Source organism: Oncorhynchus clarkii, chromosome 7 (genome assembly GCF_045791955.1).
Source record: "Oncorhynchus clarkii lewisi isolate Uvic-CL-2024 chromosome 7, UVic_Ocla_1.0, whole genome shotgun sequence".
Classification (NCBI taxonomy): Eukaryota; Metazoa; Chordata; class Actinopteri; order Salmoniformes; family Salmonidae; genus Oncorhynchus; species Oncorhynchus clarkii.
The window spans coordinates 54,843,668-54,859,273 of record NC_092153.1 but is presented as its reverse complement, the minus strand read 5'-3'; the positions used below and the strand labels follow the sequence as shown (position 1 = coordinate 54,859,273).

The following is a 15,606-nucleotide window of genomic DNA, read 5'->3' as shown; positions in this document are numbered from 1 at the left end:
GTGACCTTGTAAACAAACACCTCACGACTGAGAACTACCAGTAAGTGTCATGATGAAAAATTGTGATGGTGAAATGAAGAACGCAGTCCTTATCTCCTAACGTGTATTGCAGAAGTTGACTTAAGGTATTTACTTAAAGTAGCTACAAATATTCAAATTGATTTGAAAAACCATTCTGTGGCTATTTCCAAATACCCCGGTATACTGCCCAAGCTTAGTTGAATTGTGACTGGCAGGAAGGGATGGGTGTTTGAAATAATTTGACTCTTCAAATAGTATCAGGACTTTTTGTCAGATATTCAAAACTATTTTATTTTTAAAAATATATTTTTTAACCTGAGCACTACTGCGCAAAGGTGAGACTTGTGCACTATTGCTACAGCTGCGGAGGGTATTGGTCAGCATGTGTGGCGAGCAGACTGAGGGAGAGAGAGACTCTAAGGGAACTTGACTACAGCAAAACTAGAGAACTTGTAGCAACCACAATATTGTTTATCATCCCATATAACCATGCCTGTCTTGCATGGAGTAGCCTAGAGAAGCTAGCTAGCTAGGCTTATTGAGGGCACATGCTCTGCTTTCTTCCCAATGCCATTCAGATAAAACAGCCTACCTGTTGGGTTGCTCATTGTAGCCTAGTCCTCATTTAGCTAACTTTTAATTCTGTAATAGTATTCCATCTTGCACTGCATTAGTGAACTTTCACTCCACTTTCTACCGATTTGAACCTCTTCCGCTTTGATTTGCCAACATAAACAACAAGCTACACACGTAAAGGATACCGTTCTTTTTATGAGGCACGCGGTGGTCATCATAACTACACTGAAGTTATTTCAAATTAATTTAAAACTGTCTTGCTTTACCCTTATGTAACACATTATTCACAAATGAATACTCCAAGTATTTGAATACTAACATCCGTTCAGATATTCAAATAACCGTGCACATCCCAACTGGCAGGCAGACTCTGCAGAGCTCTGTCTCACCTTTTTAACTGGGTGAACTTCAGCACATCAGGATCTCAACTTGTCGTCTTCCTCAACTCTGGTTCTCGTGTTCATTTAGGGGACAGTATGTTGTCACTACCTCAGTCGCAGTCCACCGACAGTGCTTGGAATGAATGTGAATGAAGACAATTTAGTTTATTTACACTAGCGCTGGCAGTTGGCTAGACAGCAGATTAGTCATTTTCAGCCAGGTACTTTTTCTACTTTTCAGTTTGCTAGTCTGAGAAAAGTCCTCTTCCGCTAGAATGAAATATATGCATCTTTGAGTGAACGTGGTACCATCAGGCGTTCGGAAATTGTTCCCAAATATAAACCAGACTTGTGGAAGTCTTTGATTTATTTTTATTTTCCCATGATGTCAAGCAAAGAGGCACTGAGTTTGAAGGTAGGCCTTGAAATACATCCACAGGTACACCTCCAATTGACTCAAATTATGTCAATTAGCCTATCAGAAGCCATGACACCATTTTCTGGAATTTTGCAATCTGTTTAAAAGGCACAATCAACTTAGTGCATGTGAACTTCTGACCCACTGGAATTGTGATACAGTGAATTATAAGTGAAACAATCTGTAAACAATTGTTGGAATAATTACTTGTCATGTACAAAGTAGATGTTCTAACAGACTTGCCAGAACTATAGTTTGTTAACAGGAAATTTGTGGAGTGGTTGAAAAACAAGTTTTAATGACTCCAACCTAAGTGAATGTAAACTTCTGACTTCAACTGTACATGTATTCAGACCCATTACTCAGTACTTTGTTGAAGCATCTTTGGCAGCGATTACAGCCTCGAGTCTTCTTGGGTATGACGCTACAAGCTTGGCACACCTGTATTTGGAGTGTTTCTCCCATTCTTCTCTGGAAATCCTCTCAAGCTCTGTCCGGTAAGATGGGGAGTGTTGCTGCACAGCTATTTTCAGGTCTCTCCAGAGATGTGGCGGGGCCACTCAAGGACATTCAGGGACTTGTCCTGAAGCCACTCCTGCGTCGTCTTGGCTGTGTGCTTAGGGTCGTTGTCCTGTTGGAAGGTGAACCTTCGCCCCCAGTCTGAGGTCCTGAGCGCTGTTCAGCAGGTTTCCATCAAGGCATCTCTCTGTACTTTGCTCCGTTAATCTTTCCATCGATCCAGACTAGTCTCCCAGTCCCTGCCGCTGAAAAACATCCTCACAGCATGACACTGACACCACCGTGCTTCACCGTAGGGATGGTGCCAGGTGTCCTCCAGACGTGACACTTGGCATTCAGGCCAAAGAGTTAACTTGGTTTCATCAGACCAGATAATCTTGTTTCTCATGGTCAGAGTCCTTTTTTACTGAGAAGTGTCTGTCGTCTGGCCACTCTACCATAAAGGCCTGATTTGGTGGAGTGCTGCGGAGATGGTTGCCCTTCTGGAAGGTTCTCCCATCTCCACAGAGGACCCTTGAAGCTCTGTCCGAGTGACGATCAGGTTCTTGGTCACCTCCTGACCAAGGCCCTTCTCCCCCGATTGCTCAGTTTGGCCGTGCGGCCAACTCTAGGAAGAGTCTTGGGGGTTGCAAACTTTATCCATTTAAGAATAATGGAGGCCACTGTGTTCTTGGGGATCTTCGATGCTGTAGATATTTTTTGGTATGCTTTCCCAGATCTGTGCCTCGACACAATCCTGTCCCTGAGCTCTACGGACAATTCCTTCAACCTCATTGATTGGTTTTTATTTTTTACATGCACTGTCAACTCTGGGACCTTTTATATAGACAGGTGTGTGCCTTTCCAAATCATGTCCAATCAATTGAATTTACCACAGGTGGACTCCAATTTAGTTGTAGAAACATCTCAAGGATGATAAATGGAAACAGGATTCACCTGAGCTCAGTTGAGTCTCATAGCAAAGGGTCTGAATACTTAATTAAATAAGGCATTTGTTTTATTTTTAAAAGATTTGCCAAAGTTTCTAAAAACTGTTTTTGCTTTGTCATTATGGGGTTTGTGTGTGTGTGGGTTGATGAGGGGACTTTTTAATAATGCTGTAACATAACAAAATGTGGAATAAGTTAAATGGTCTGAATACTTTCCGAAGGCACTAGCTGAGAAAATTCCTTTGAAGGAAGCTTAAAGCCTGGTAAGTCAGCAGACTCCTACAGGATTCTTTAAAGGCCCAGTGTAGCCAAAACATGTTCTTTTTTTTATTTTATATTGTAAAACAGCTGATGAAACTAACACTAAAGTGTGATTGACAAAATAAATTATATTATTTTTTTATCAAGTGTTATTTCCTGAGTTGCTGGTTGAAAATACAATCTAGCATTTGAATGTACCAGAGGCTACCAAAATAGAGCTTGTTCGGTCAAAAAAAACGTAACCTCCCCCAGCCCGGGGGAGCCTGGCTGGCTACTTTTTCTAATTGGCTGGCTACTCCATGTGCTTGTGGAAAACACTGCAATCAAATTTTCATTCAACTTTCATCTTATTTTAGAATAGTTTAAACAGGGTGCTCATGTTAGCCTGTTGTTTTGACACTACTAGCTACCCACACAGCTCTATATCTGACCGTCACTAATCTTTCTCTCCCCTTTTCTCTCTAGATCTTGAATGAGTAAAGAGGATTCTAAAGCACAGCTATGCAGACGATCAAATGTGTTGTGGTGGGGGATGGAGCTGTGGGTAAAACCTGTCTGCTCATCTCCTACACCACAAACAAGTTCCCCTCTGAATATGTACCCACGGTAAGTACTTTATGCACACTGACACTCACACTGACACTCACACACTGTCTCAAACCTCCCTCCCCCTTGCTCTCTCTACCATTCCCCTCTCTCTCTGTCGCAGGTGTTTGACAACTATGCTGTAACTGTAATGATAGGAGGGGAGCCCTACACCCTGGGGTTGTTTGACACTGCAGGTAAAGTATGCTCCTCTTCAATGCCCTGTCTCATCGTGTGTGTCCTACTGATGACTAAGGGTAGCTAGGTTCACTAAGCTGTAGTAAAGGGACTGGTATTGTTATAGAAACAGCCTCCCATCAGCTGCATTGTGTGTGTGTGTGTGTGTGTGTGTGTGTGTGTGTGTGTGTGTGTGTCCTTGCTATTTTAGACTGGGGTTTGTCTTGGTTTCTATACAGTGGAGAGGTTTGACTCTGCCTCAGTCTGCTCAGAGACACACCCTGCCTTCTCTGGACAGCCTGAATACTGACACTAAAGTCCCTTTGTGTGTGTTTCGGTGTGTGCATCGAAGTGCTTGTGTTTTAGAGTACCTAACAAAAGTTTGAAAGCATGTTGCGTTCCAGGTGTGTATGTGTGTGTAACGTTTGTTTTCTCTCCAGGTCAGGAGGACTATGACAGGTTACGGCCTCTGAGTTACCCCCAGACAGACGTCTTCCTCGTCTGTTTCTCCGTCGTATCCCCCTCTTCCTTCGAAAACGTAAAAGAAAAGGTGGGTCTACGCTCCCCCTCTTCTTCTCATATCCTCCTTCTGCCTCTCTTCTAGTCTCTCCCTCCTCCACATATCACTCACACTCTAACCTGTGTGTGTGTTCCAGTGGGTTCCAGAGATCACCCATCACTGTCCAAAGACCCCGTTCCTGTTGGTGGGGACTCAGATAGATCTGCGAGACGACCCGTCCACCATAGAGAAGCTGGCCAAGAACAAGCAGAAGCCCATCACTCCTGAGACGGCAGAGAAACTGGCCAGAGACCTCAAGGCTGTCAAATACGTTGAGTGCTCAGCTCTCACGCAGGTAAGACCAGACACTCGCATACAAACCCACACAGACACGCGTACGCAACACACCCCAGCCTAGCACATTCAAGTCACTTCCACATATGTACACACACACTACCGTTAAAAAGTTTGGGGTCACTTTGAAATATCCTTTTTTTGGGGGGGGGGTCCATTAAAATAATATCAAGTACACCTTGTTAATGTTGTAAATGACTATTGTAGCTGGAAACTGATGATTTATTTTAATAGACGTACAGAGGCCCATTATCAGCAACCATCACTCCTGTGTTCCAATGGAACGTTATGTTAGCTAATCCAAGTTTATAATTTTAAAAGGCTAGAGCCCATTTGCACCGTTCTGTGAAGGGAGTAGTACACAGCGTTGTACGAGATCTTCAGTTTCTTGGCTATTTCTCGCATGGAATAGCCTTCATTTCTCAAAACAAGAATAGACTGACAAGTTTCAGTAGAAAGTACTTTGTTTCTGGCCATTTTGAGCCTGTAATCGAACCCACAAATGCAGATGCTCCAGATACTCAACTAGCCTAAAAGTCAACTGTTGTGCTGATTAAAGCAGCAATAAAACTTTAATCTGTGCTCACATAATTGCAGAAAGGTTTTCTAATGATCAATTAGCCTTTTTAAAATGATCAACTTGGATTAGCTAACACAACGTGCCGTTGGAACACAGGAGTGATGGTTGCTGATAATGGGCCTCTGTACGCTTATGTAGATATTCCATTAAAATTCTGCTGTTTCCAGCTGCAATAGCCATTTAGAACATTAACAATGTCCGCACTGTTATTGTTCAATTTGATATTTTAATGGTCAAAAGTTGCTTTTCTTTCAAAAACAAGGACATTTCTCAGTGACCCCAAACTTTTGAACGGTCGTGTACAGTTGAAGTGGGAAGTTTACATACACGTAGGTTGTCATTAAAAGTCATTAAAACTTGTTTTTCAACCACTCCACAAATGTATTGTTAATTAACAAACTATAGTTTTGGCAAGTCTGTTAGGACATCTACTTTGTGCATGACAAGTAATTTTTCAATTTTTTTACAGACAGATTATTTCATTTATAATTCACTGTATCACAATTCCAGTGGGTCAGAAGTTTACATGCACTAAGTTGATTGTGCCTTTTAAACAGATTGCAAAATTCCAGAAAATGGTGTCATGGCTTTAGAAGCTTCTGATAGGCTAATTGACATAATTTGAGTCAATTGGAGGTGTACCTGTGGATGTATTTCAAGGCCTACCTGCAAACTCAGTGCCTCTTTGCTTGACATCATGGAAAATCAAAAGAAATCAGCCAAGACCTCAGAAAAAAAATTGTAGACCTCCACAAGTCGTCTAGTTAATCCTTGGGAGCAATTTCCAAACCACTGAAGGTACCATGTTGATCTGTTACAAACAATAGTACGCAAGTATAAACACCATGGGACCATGCAGCCCTCATACCGCTCAGGAAGGAGACGCGTTCTGTCTCCTAGAGAAGTGCATATCAATCCCAGGACAACCTTGTGAAGATGCTGGAGGAAACCGGTACAAAAGTATCAATATCCACAGTAAAAGGAGTGCTTTAACCTCTTACTTCTACCCCCTCCTTTTTCGAACATTCTGTTAAAAATCGCGCAACTTTTCAGCGTCCTGCTACTCATGCCAGGAATATAGTATATGCATATGATTAGTATGTGTGGATAGAAAACACTCTGAAGTTTCTAAAACTGGTTAAATCACGGCTGTGACTATAACAGATCGTGTGTTTCATTGAAAAACGCAAGAAAAACTGCTCTCTGAAAGCTAAAAATAATTTTCTTAAGTCACTTCCATGGGTTGTTAAAAGGGGACAAAATTTAATATCGACCTGCATGCAATTCATACAAATTCCACAATGTCGCCATTGTCGTCATTTTCAATTGAATTTTTTGTTGGAAAATCCAACTATCTGGCTTCCGTTTCTTCCAGTCTCCACCAGGATGCTGTAAATGTGGACATTGGCAGCCATTGATTTGCAGACGAGGAGCTATTGAATATACATCGCCCTGTAATCATTTTGATAGATTATAAACGTTTACTAATACCTAAAGTTGGATTACAAAAGGATTTCGAAGTGTTTTGTGAAAGTTTATCGTCGACTTTTTTAATTTTAAAAAATGACGCAGCGTTTAAAAACGATGTTTTTTTCTGAATGACACAGCTTCCATAGAAAGTTATTTTGGGTATATATGGACCGATTTAAACGAAAAAAAGACCCAATAGTGATGTTTATGGGGCATATAGGAGTGCCAAGAAAGAAGCTCGTCAAAGGTAATGAATGTTTTATATTTTATTTCTGCGTTTTGTGCTGCGTCGGATAAGCAGAGTCTTTGTTTACGTCGCATTCAGGCATTTTGAGGTGGTGCATGCTATCAGATAATAGCCTCTCATGCTTTCGCCGAAAAGCATTTTAAAAATCTGACTTGTTGGCTAGGTTCACAACGAGTGTAGCTTTAATTCAATACCCTGCTTGTGAATTTTGATCAAGGTTTGAGTTTTAACGAGTACATTTAGCATTTAGCGTAGCGCATTTGCATTTCCAGGTGCCTACTTGAGACATATGCGTCTCAAGTAGAATCAAGAAGATATCGACATAACCTGAAAGGCCCCTCAGTAAGGAAGAAGCCACTGCTCGAAAAACTGCCATAAAACAAAAAGGCAGACTACGGTTTGCAACTGCACATGGGGACAAAGATCGTACTTTTTGAAGAAATGTCCTCTGGTCCGATGAAACAAAAATATAACTGTTTGGCCATAATGACCATTGTCATGTTTTGAGGAGAAAGGGGGAGGCTTGCAAGCCGAAGAACACCATCCCAACCATGAAGCACAGGGGTGGCAGCATCATGTTGTGAGTGCTTTGCTGCAGGATTGACTGGTGCCCTTCACAAAATAGATGGCATCATGAGGAAGGACAATTATGTGGATATATTAAAGCAACATCTCAAGCCATCAGTCAAGAAGTTAAAGCTTGGTCGCAAATGGCTCTTCCAAATGGACAATGACCCCAAGCATACTTCCAAATTTGTGGCAACTGGCTTAAGGACCACAAAGTCGAGGTATTGGAGTGGCCATCACAAAGCCATGACCTCAATCCTATAGAAAATGTGTGGGCAGAACTGAAAAAGCGTGTGCGAGCAAGGAGGCCTACAAACCTGACTCAGTTACACCAGCTCTGTCAGGAGGAATGGGCCAAAATTCACCCAACTTATTGTGGGAAGGTTGTGGAAGGCAACCTGAAACATTTGACCCAAGTTAAACCCATTTTTAAAAGGCAATGCTACCAAATACTAATTGAGTGTATGTAAACTTCTGACCCACTGGGAATGTGATGAAAGAAATAAAAGCTGAAATATATAATTTGCTCTATTGTTCTGACATTTCACATTCTTAAAATTAACTGGTGATCCTAACTGACGTAAGACAGGGAATGTTTACTAGGATTAAATGTCAGGAATAGTGAAACTAAGTTTACATGCATTTGGCTAAGGTTTATGTAAACTTCTGACTTCAACTGTATACACACACAAAAAAACATCGTCTTCACCGAGGTAAGACAGCCTGAGACACTCCCACACATCTTCACTCAATCTTGAAATTACACAGGCCACCTGCAGGTAAGTGTTCTCTCTGCTCAGCTGAATAGATGCCCTATATCATCTGTCACTGCTCAAAGAAACAAGAAAGTGGGGTAGACTGCATGCTCTGGTCTGTGTATTCATCTGATCTACCCAGACCTTTTATGGCACAAAGGTACTAGTACCCTTGGAACCACATGGTCTCTGGTTCAAGTCCCACTCTGGCTGTTCCCTTTGAATCGCTACAGTAGTAGAAACAGTAGTGAAATCGGTCAATATACTTATCGTAAAACAATATGCATAGATAGACGTACATTGCCTAGCCCTACTCTAAAGTGTTTAGCAGCTGCTGTCTGCAGTCTATCAGTTGTTGGCCTCATTCAGGAAGGTGCAGTATTTTTAGTTGCAGATAAAAAGTTGGTCTGATGAAGTTGTTTGTAGGCGTTAGTAGTTTTTTTTGCACCCAAAATTCAACATTTCCATCAGCTTGTGGTACAGGGGTGTGCTTGAGCTGCACCAGTAGTCAAACAAAGCAGATTGTCAAACAGTCTATATTATATTAATCCTTTTAGATGGAAAAATATTGTCCTCATTATCACCCTGTTGCGCATATCAGAGATGTCCATTTCTAAGCTGCAAAGAGGAGTACAGCTATCACCACCATCTCATACGGCCATCTTGTCTGATGGTGTTACGCGGTGGGAGTTGGGCTGTATTGTGGAAACAATGGGTCCCAGTGGATGTGAGCTGTGGCCCAGTTTAGTTTTAGGTCCCCGCTCCCTCCCCATCTTGTCTCTCTCCTACACTGGCCTGGCGTGTTGCCGCCTTCCTTCCTCTCTCTAGACCAGCTTCCACTGGCGTAACAGATGCTGATGCAATATCCTGTTTCCTGTGTGACTGACTGTCTCCCCAGTAGGCAAAACAGAAGTTGCCCCTAACCATTGGACCTGGGTCAGATGTTTTATCCACATGGTGAAGGTTGTAACAGGGGGTATAGGGTAATCTGAACCTAGATCTGTTGGTCACAGAAACTTCTATCTCGAGCTCATCCTCTCCTATTTCACAGGGCGGTATCTCTCTAGAGGCTTCCTCATCTCCTTTACCAACGTTTTACAGTAGATCCATCTTCTAGTCCTCGCTCTAGTCTCCTAATGCTCTGTCCTTACATTTTCTACACAATGTTGCCTGCACTCTTTCTCCTAACCTCACTCGCTCTCATCTGCATTTTGCCATTTCAATTTCTTCTTGCCTCTACTGCTATCTCTCCTCCACTGCCTCTTCCGCTCTCCTCTTTTCTTGTCTTCTCTGCTCATCTCCTCTTTCTCTGTTTGCTGTGCTAACTGTGCTGTCATTTTCTCCCTTCTCCTTTGTCGTTATAGCGAGGGCTGAAGAATGTATTTGATGAAGCTATCCTAGCCGCCCTAGAGCCACCAGAGACGCAAAGAAAGAGGAAGTGCTGTATATTCTAAAATCCGTTCCTCCTTTCTCTCAAATTGTTTGCTGCTTACTTTTAGTTTTAACCTGTCGTTTTACCCAACCAACCCAGAACATCTTAAAGCAATCCCCTGTATCCACTCCCCCGTTATGACAGTGCTACTTTCTATTGTGTCCCATTGCTCTTCCTTCCCTTGTCTTTTTGTTTACTTGTCCTCATGGGCCTTACTGTGCCTGAAGGACTGTTTTGGTTTGGTTAATCCCATCACTTATCCTCCCTGGGTGAATCTCAAATGACATCCTGTTACCATAGTGGACAAAGTAGTGTACTTTCTGGGAGTTTGCATGTGATTTGAGACACAGCCCATGTCTCTTCTTTGGTTAGTGTTTCTCCTCCTCCCCATGCTATATTATTTGGAGAGTCCAGAGTTAAGGGAGTGTCTTATTTACTTGGCTCCACAGCATTGTGATTTAAGCACCAATTCTACAAGCCTCCATGATTCCTAATGTTCATGTGTTTTTTGTACTACTGCTGATGTATGACAAGCCTGCGGTCTGACCATTTACATTTAGGGCTGTGCCAGAGCAACAGAGTTTGGCCATCACGGTTTCAACCAAGAAGCATTACAACAATGCTCTTTGATGATATCACGGCAGCCATGTTAGAACCTTTTGGGCAGTACTGACCCATGGCAGACCATGGATTTTAAAACTTTAAAACCAAACTTGCAAAGGCAACCATTTAGAGCTAGAACCCAAATAGTAGGGGTGTAATGGTACATGTATTCATACCTAACTGTTTGGCAGGGTAACCTCGGTTCGGTCCGCACTGTGAACCCGAATTAATATATAACGTATATTTACAAAATAAACACTAGGCCTATAGGCTATGTCTATGCTACGTTGAAGGCATATGCCTCTTCACGGTATCTGGTAGGCGCGTTGGGCCAGTAACCGAAAGGTTGCTGGATCTAATCCCTGAGCTGACAAGGTAAAAAAAATCTGTTCTGCCCCTGAGCAAGGCAGTTATCCCATTGTTCCCTGGGCGCAGAAGACTTGGATATCGATTGAATCAGAGGTGCGGGGTGCTGTCTCAGGTTAAATGGGGAAGATGCGTTGTTGTACAACTGACTAGGTATCTCCCTTTCCCTTAAGTGAATCTGAGCTGAAAAAACACTTCAGTCTTCCATTAAATCAACTAAAGCTGATGCACGTGTTGTAATCCAAATTTGGCACATTTCAAACTTTCCTTTTGTGAGGCACAGCCGGGAACTAATTGGGTACGATGAGCACCCACTTCTCCCACATGGTGACCTCTGATGTCACCTACTATGGAAATGGCCTCTAACCGCAGTTAACATTTTTTATAAAAGGCAATCTATTAATGTGTTTTTTGACCTTCATAATCTGTTTACAAGCATGATAGCTGTACTTTTAGTTTATGGTTGACACAGCTTATTCGCCATAAGCCAATCTGCATTTCTCAATGAGTTCAAATCACATGTATTTACGACTTCACAACTGGTAAATTCCTATTTCCCACATGGTTACAAATGCAGCATTAGTGGAAACGTGAAACGGCCAACAAAACAATCCATATCGTATCGTATTGGTCACATACATGTGTTTAGCAGATGTTATTGTGGTTGTAGAGAAATGCTTGTCTTTCTAGCTCTGACAGTGCAGTAATATCTAACAATCTCACAACATATACCCAATACACACAAATCTAAGTAAAGAAATTTAATTAAGAAAATATAAATGGATGACCAATGTCCAGTCACAACAAACAATGGAACATTGTGATTGCTGAATGCTGTGAATGGCATTTAATTTTTCCGTTGTACCGTGACCCCCCCCCCCCCCCCCAACCACACTATGTACCGAACTATGGGTTTAATGAACCGTTACACCCCCACCAAATAGTCATCCTGAATGGAATCCTCCAAGGCAGCACCATGCCGTCCAGCTCTAACAGGCCAAACTCTCTCTATGTACCACTCTGTAGTGCCATTTGCTGCAGTTCATATCTAGCCGTCTTGGGAGTAAAAATAAATAAAAAGCTAATATAATCGTGTGAAATGATTTGTGACATGAATTAATAAAGGACAACTGAAATTGCTATTCTTTTTGTCCGCCTGTCTTTTCCTCCATCTACGGGGACAGCTGGATAGCAGCTCAATCGTGCTGCGTCATATTGCTACATAGCCTCCTAGACCAATTTTTAATAGAGCCTGATCTCTGGGTAAAACATGTCTTGCCATAGTTTGTTTCTACAGGGTTCCTTGAGTTTCCTTAAACAGAGGGATACAGGGGCTTCCTGCTCTGCTCATAGAGCTGTGTTGTACCACTCTCCTGTTACATGGCATGGCTTGAGGCCATCCTTCCTATCCTAAGCTGCTCTACCAACGAACAGTGAGCGCAGAAACATGCTGCTCCAACTAATTACACGTTAATCAGCAAAAGCCAAGGGAAGTTCCAGCTAACAGTAGGCTCTTTAGTGATCTGGTGAAACTGTTTGAGTGGTCTGGCTTGGTGTAGTTGTTTAATTTGACTTCCCTTCCCACTGTGTGTGTATGTGTGAGATGCGGAATGTCTCTTTGAGCCCATGTACCTCCTCCACCTTGTTTGCCCAGACTTTGTTTTGAACGCTCCTCACTTTGATATGAATGAATTCAGGTTGATCATATCCCCAACTGCTCTTGACTTCATTTTCACCTCTGTCTGTGAAGATAAAGTATCCTGGGTTTTCATTTCTGCCAATGCTATGTATTGTTTGCACTTGATCATTTAACCCTTTGTTTTTTTTTGTTTAATGTCTTTCTGTATTCATGCTATTGTTTTTCCCTTTCATGTGTGTGTGTGTTACCCCGTCATTGATCATTTAATTTTTTAGTTTAGTGATTTAGCAGATGCTCTTATCCAGCGGACGCTCTCATGGGTTGTGTGTGTGTATATGCTGCCCCTTCATTGAGCCTGTGTGTTTGTTTGTATCCACAGAAAGGCCTAAAGAATGTGTTTGATGAGGCGATACTGGCTGCGCTGGAGCCTCCCGAGCCCAAGAAGAAACGCAAATGTGTGCTGCTATGAGTGACCCCACCCCTCACACACATTTACACCACTTCACACACACCCTCACCCGCCCATCCCATCCCTTGCTCTGCTAAGGCTGATTGACAGCCATTTACTCTGAAGCGAAGTATAAAAACAAACAACGAGTTTCCGATTAGACTGCAATAAACCAGCGGGCCGGCGGATGGAGAGACAGAAGTGAACCTAACCCAGCTTGTAACCGTGACTATCATGGCCACACTCCTATTCCAGTTAGAACAGTAAGTACGAGCCTTTAGATGTGTGACAGACAACCCAGTCCTGCGTAATCCGTGCCTCTCAGTAGGCTAAAGTGGCTTCCTCTCCTCATCTTAATCTACACTGATCTCACAGTAAAGTTAGTGAAAGCAATATGATGGATGCCCACTGAGCATTGACTTTAAACTTCAGGGAAGGAGACAAGGAGAGGCAGTAACTATAGACTGAGATCCTGCACTCAAGGGAAGGCCAAGACCATGTCCCTTTTTACTATCCAAAGGGTTTGAACCATGCCGGCAACACACAGGTGACATAGGCTCTCATAAAAGTGTCATCTCTCATAGGTGATTTAGGAAATCAGGCTAAACTGAACTTTGACTTTTAAACTGTCTTTGACATCTTGCCCTGTCAGTGATGTCGATTTGGCTCTTAGTCATCCATCTTCTTTGCAGCCATTGGCCAGTTAGCCGTTCTGAAAGACCTATGCTCCACCCCCAAATGAAATAGCTGCTGCATTATTAATCCCCACCCCTCTTGATGAGCACGTCAAGTGCCCAATCCTGCTGCTCCACCTCCAAAACCACCTGAAGTAGTGCTGAGTAGCCTTTTTCTTTGCCAATGTCTCCCCTCCACATGACAGAACAGAAGTCTGATCATAGAAACTTCTTTCTCAAATATGCCCCTACCCCCGGGGCACTTTTGTAGATCTTAATAAACTGGATAGGGAAACATTTTATTACCATATTGCTCATACCTATCCAATCCTTTCAGAACTGTACTGTAGGACTGTACTGTAGGGGATGAGGCTAGGTGTAAATTAGGGACTGGCATTACTAAATATCTAAACTAAAGGCATCCCGTAGCAATGGATCTTGATGCAGGAATTGGCCTTTTGAAGCAGGGAACATAAACAGTGTTAGCAGAACAAGTGGTGTGTGCTTAATGTGTTGCTAAGGTCCAACATTGTCAAAACGTTATGGTAACCATAGAATTAGAATTGGTAGAGCTGACATGCCCCGTTCAAAGCAACGTTCTATAGTAGGTACACCTGCGGCCATATTTTATGACCTATTTGAATTGTTAATTAATTGATGCTTATTGAATCAGAATTCTGTGCCACATCAGAATTCTGTGCCTTTCTCAGTGTTTCATACTGTCATGCTGCAATGGCAATGCTGTGGTGCTGCCATGATACTGTATGTATACCTCAAAAACATCTGTGGTCTGAGGGATTTGTCTGTTCTATTACTTTTAATTCTATGGTGTTAACGTTGTCGAAATGTTGTTGAACCTGCTGGTGATGCATGTAGATGAGCCCCTGGTCTCTGAGATGATTGGTTAACAGATTTAAAGATGTAAGCTGGCACATGTCAATGTAGGCTCCAGATATTTTTACCAAAATCGTTTTTTTTCTTTTCAGTTGTGCGGTTTTTGATTTTATAAAAAGGTTACTTCCTCTCCTTTTACAGTTTAGGGGCTGGAACTCAGCTGAACTCTGACTCACCAGCTAGAAACACTCATTGGAGTTCATTTAAACCTTCCAATGACAGAAGAGTGTCTGTTAAACCTGGATCGTGATTGGTTGATTTGACTGGTAGCTCAGAGTTGGGTTGACATGCAGCCCAAGTCATTTATTATATTGTTATTATTATAACCTGTCGTTGTTTTGGTGCAAAACCAAATGCTTTGTCTGACGTCTGTTCTTTGTATATGCATTCTTTAAAAAAAAATATTAAACTTATACCTTAATTGCCTTTACTCCTTTTTCCTTGGCCATTCTTATCAGGCAGTTTACAGAAAACAAGGTGGCGCTCAAGGGTCAAATACCCAATACTGCTCTGTGTGGTTTGCATAGACAAAAGTATACTACCCTCATCTCGCATTCCAACCATGATGTAGGAGATATCTATTCACTTGTGGAGGAAAATGGAAGTTCACTAAAGTATTACTTTATAAAAATAATTATAGAGGGTGCAGGAGGTAAATGTGTGGGGCATGTCAACACATCTCTGGTGGAGTGACTTGACTACCACATCACTTGACACTGCATCTTGCCCCATGGATACTAGATAGAAGGGAAGCTGCAGGCATGAGTACAGTCACAAGTGAAGAAAAAATTCAGCAACTCTTGGGCTGTTTATGTTAAGAGCTTAAATCCACTGACCTCTGGCTACTGTTACGAAGCCAGCCCAATTCTGATCTTGTTGGACTTTTGATCAATCAGATCACCTCTGGAAAATGATCTGGTTGGTCGAAAGACCAAGTAGTGGAAAAAAGATCAGCTGCCTGTCTAAACACTGCCCAAAAGTTGAATTTCCTCTTCACTTCTGTTTGCTCCTCAATTCATGCACCTTGGTTGGAGAGTGAGGTAGCGTGTCTTCCCTTCAGCCAGATGCCATATTTATTATTTTGCGTGTGTATGATATTCATTTAACCACCAGGGAGCGCTGTTTGATTATGGATGCATACGTCTAATAAATTGAAATACTTTTCAGAAAGATTTAAGTATCAGGTTCTATGTTCTTGATGATACACACACT

At 42.2% G+C, this 15,606-nt stretch overlaps 1 protein-coding gene across 2 annotated transcripts in view; it reads left to right on the top strand.

Moving 5' to 3' along the window:
• Positions 1-14,824, top strand: part of LOC139413475 (cell division cycle 42) — a 39,748-nt gene extending 24,924 nt beyond the window's left edge. The window contains exons 2-6 of one of the 2 annotated variants that reach the window (XM_071160924.1): positions 3,570-3,710; positions 3,814-3,886; positions 4,307-4,416; positions 4,523-4,720; positions 12,758-14,824. In XM_071160924.1, the coding sequence (XP_071017025.1) occupies positions 3,606-3,710; positions 3,814-3,886; positions 4,307-4,416; positions 4,523-4,720; positions 12,758-12,847 (576 nt within the window). In that variant the 5' untranslated portion in view covers positions 3,570-3,605 and the 3' untranslated portion in view covers positions 12,848-14,824. Of the gene's footprint in view, positions 1-3,569; positions 3,711-3,813; positions 3,887-4,306; positions 4,417-4,522; positions 4,721-9,702; positions 11,882-12,757 lie in introns of those variants that run through there. The other variant, XM_071160925.1, reaches the window with a different exon arrangement.
• Positions 14,825-15,606: the final 782 nt, after the last annotated feature.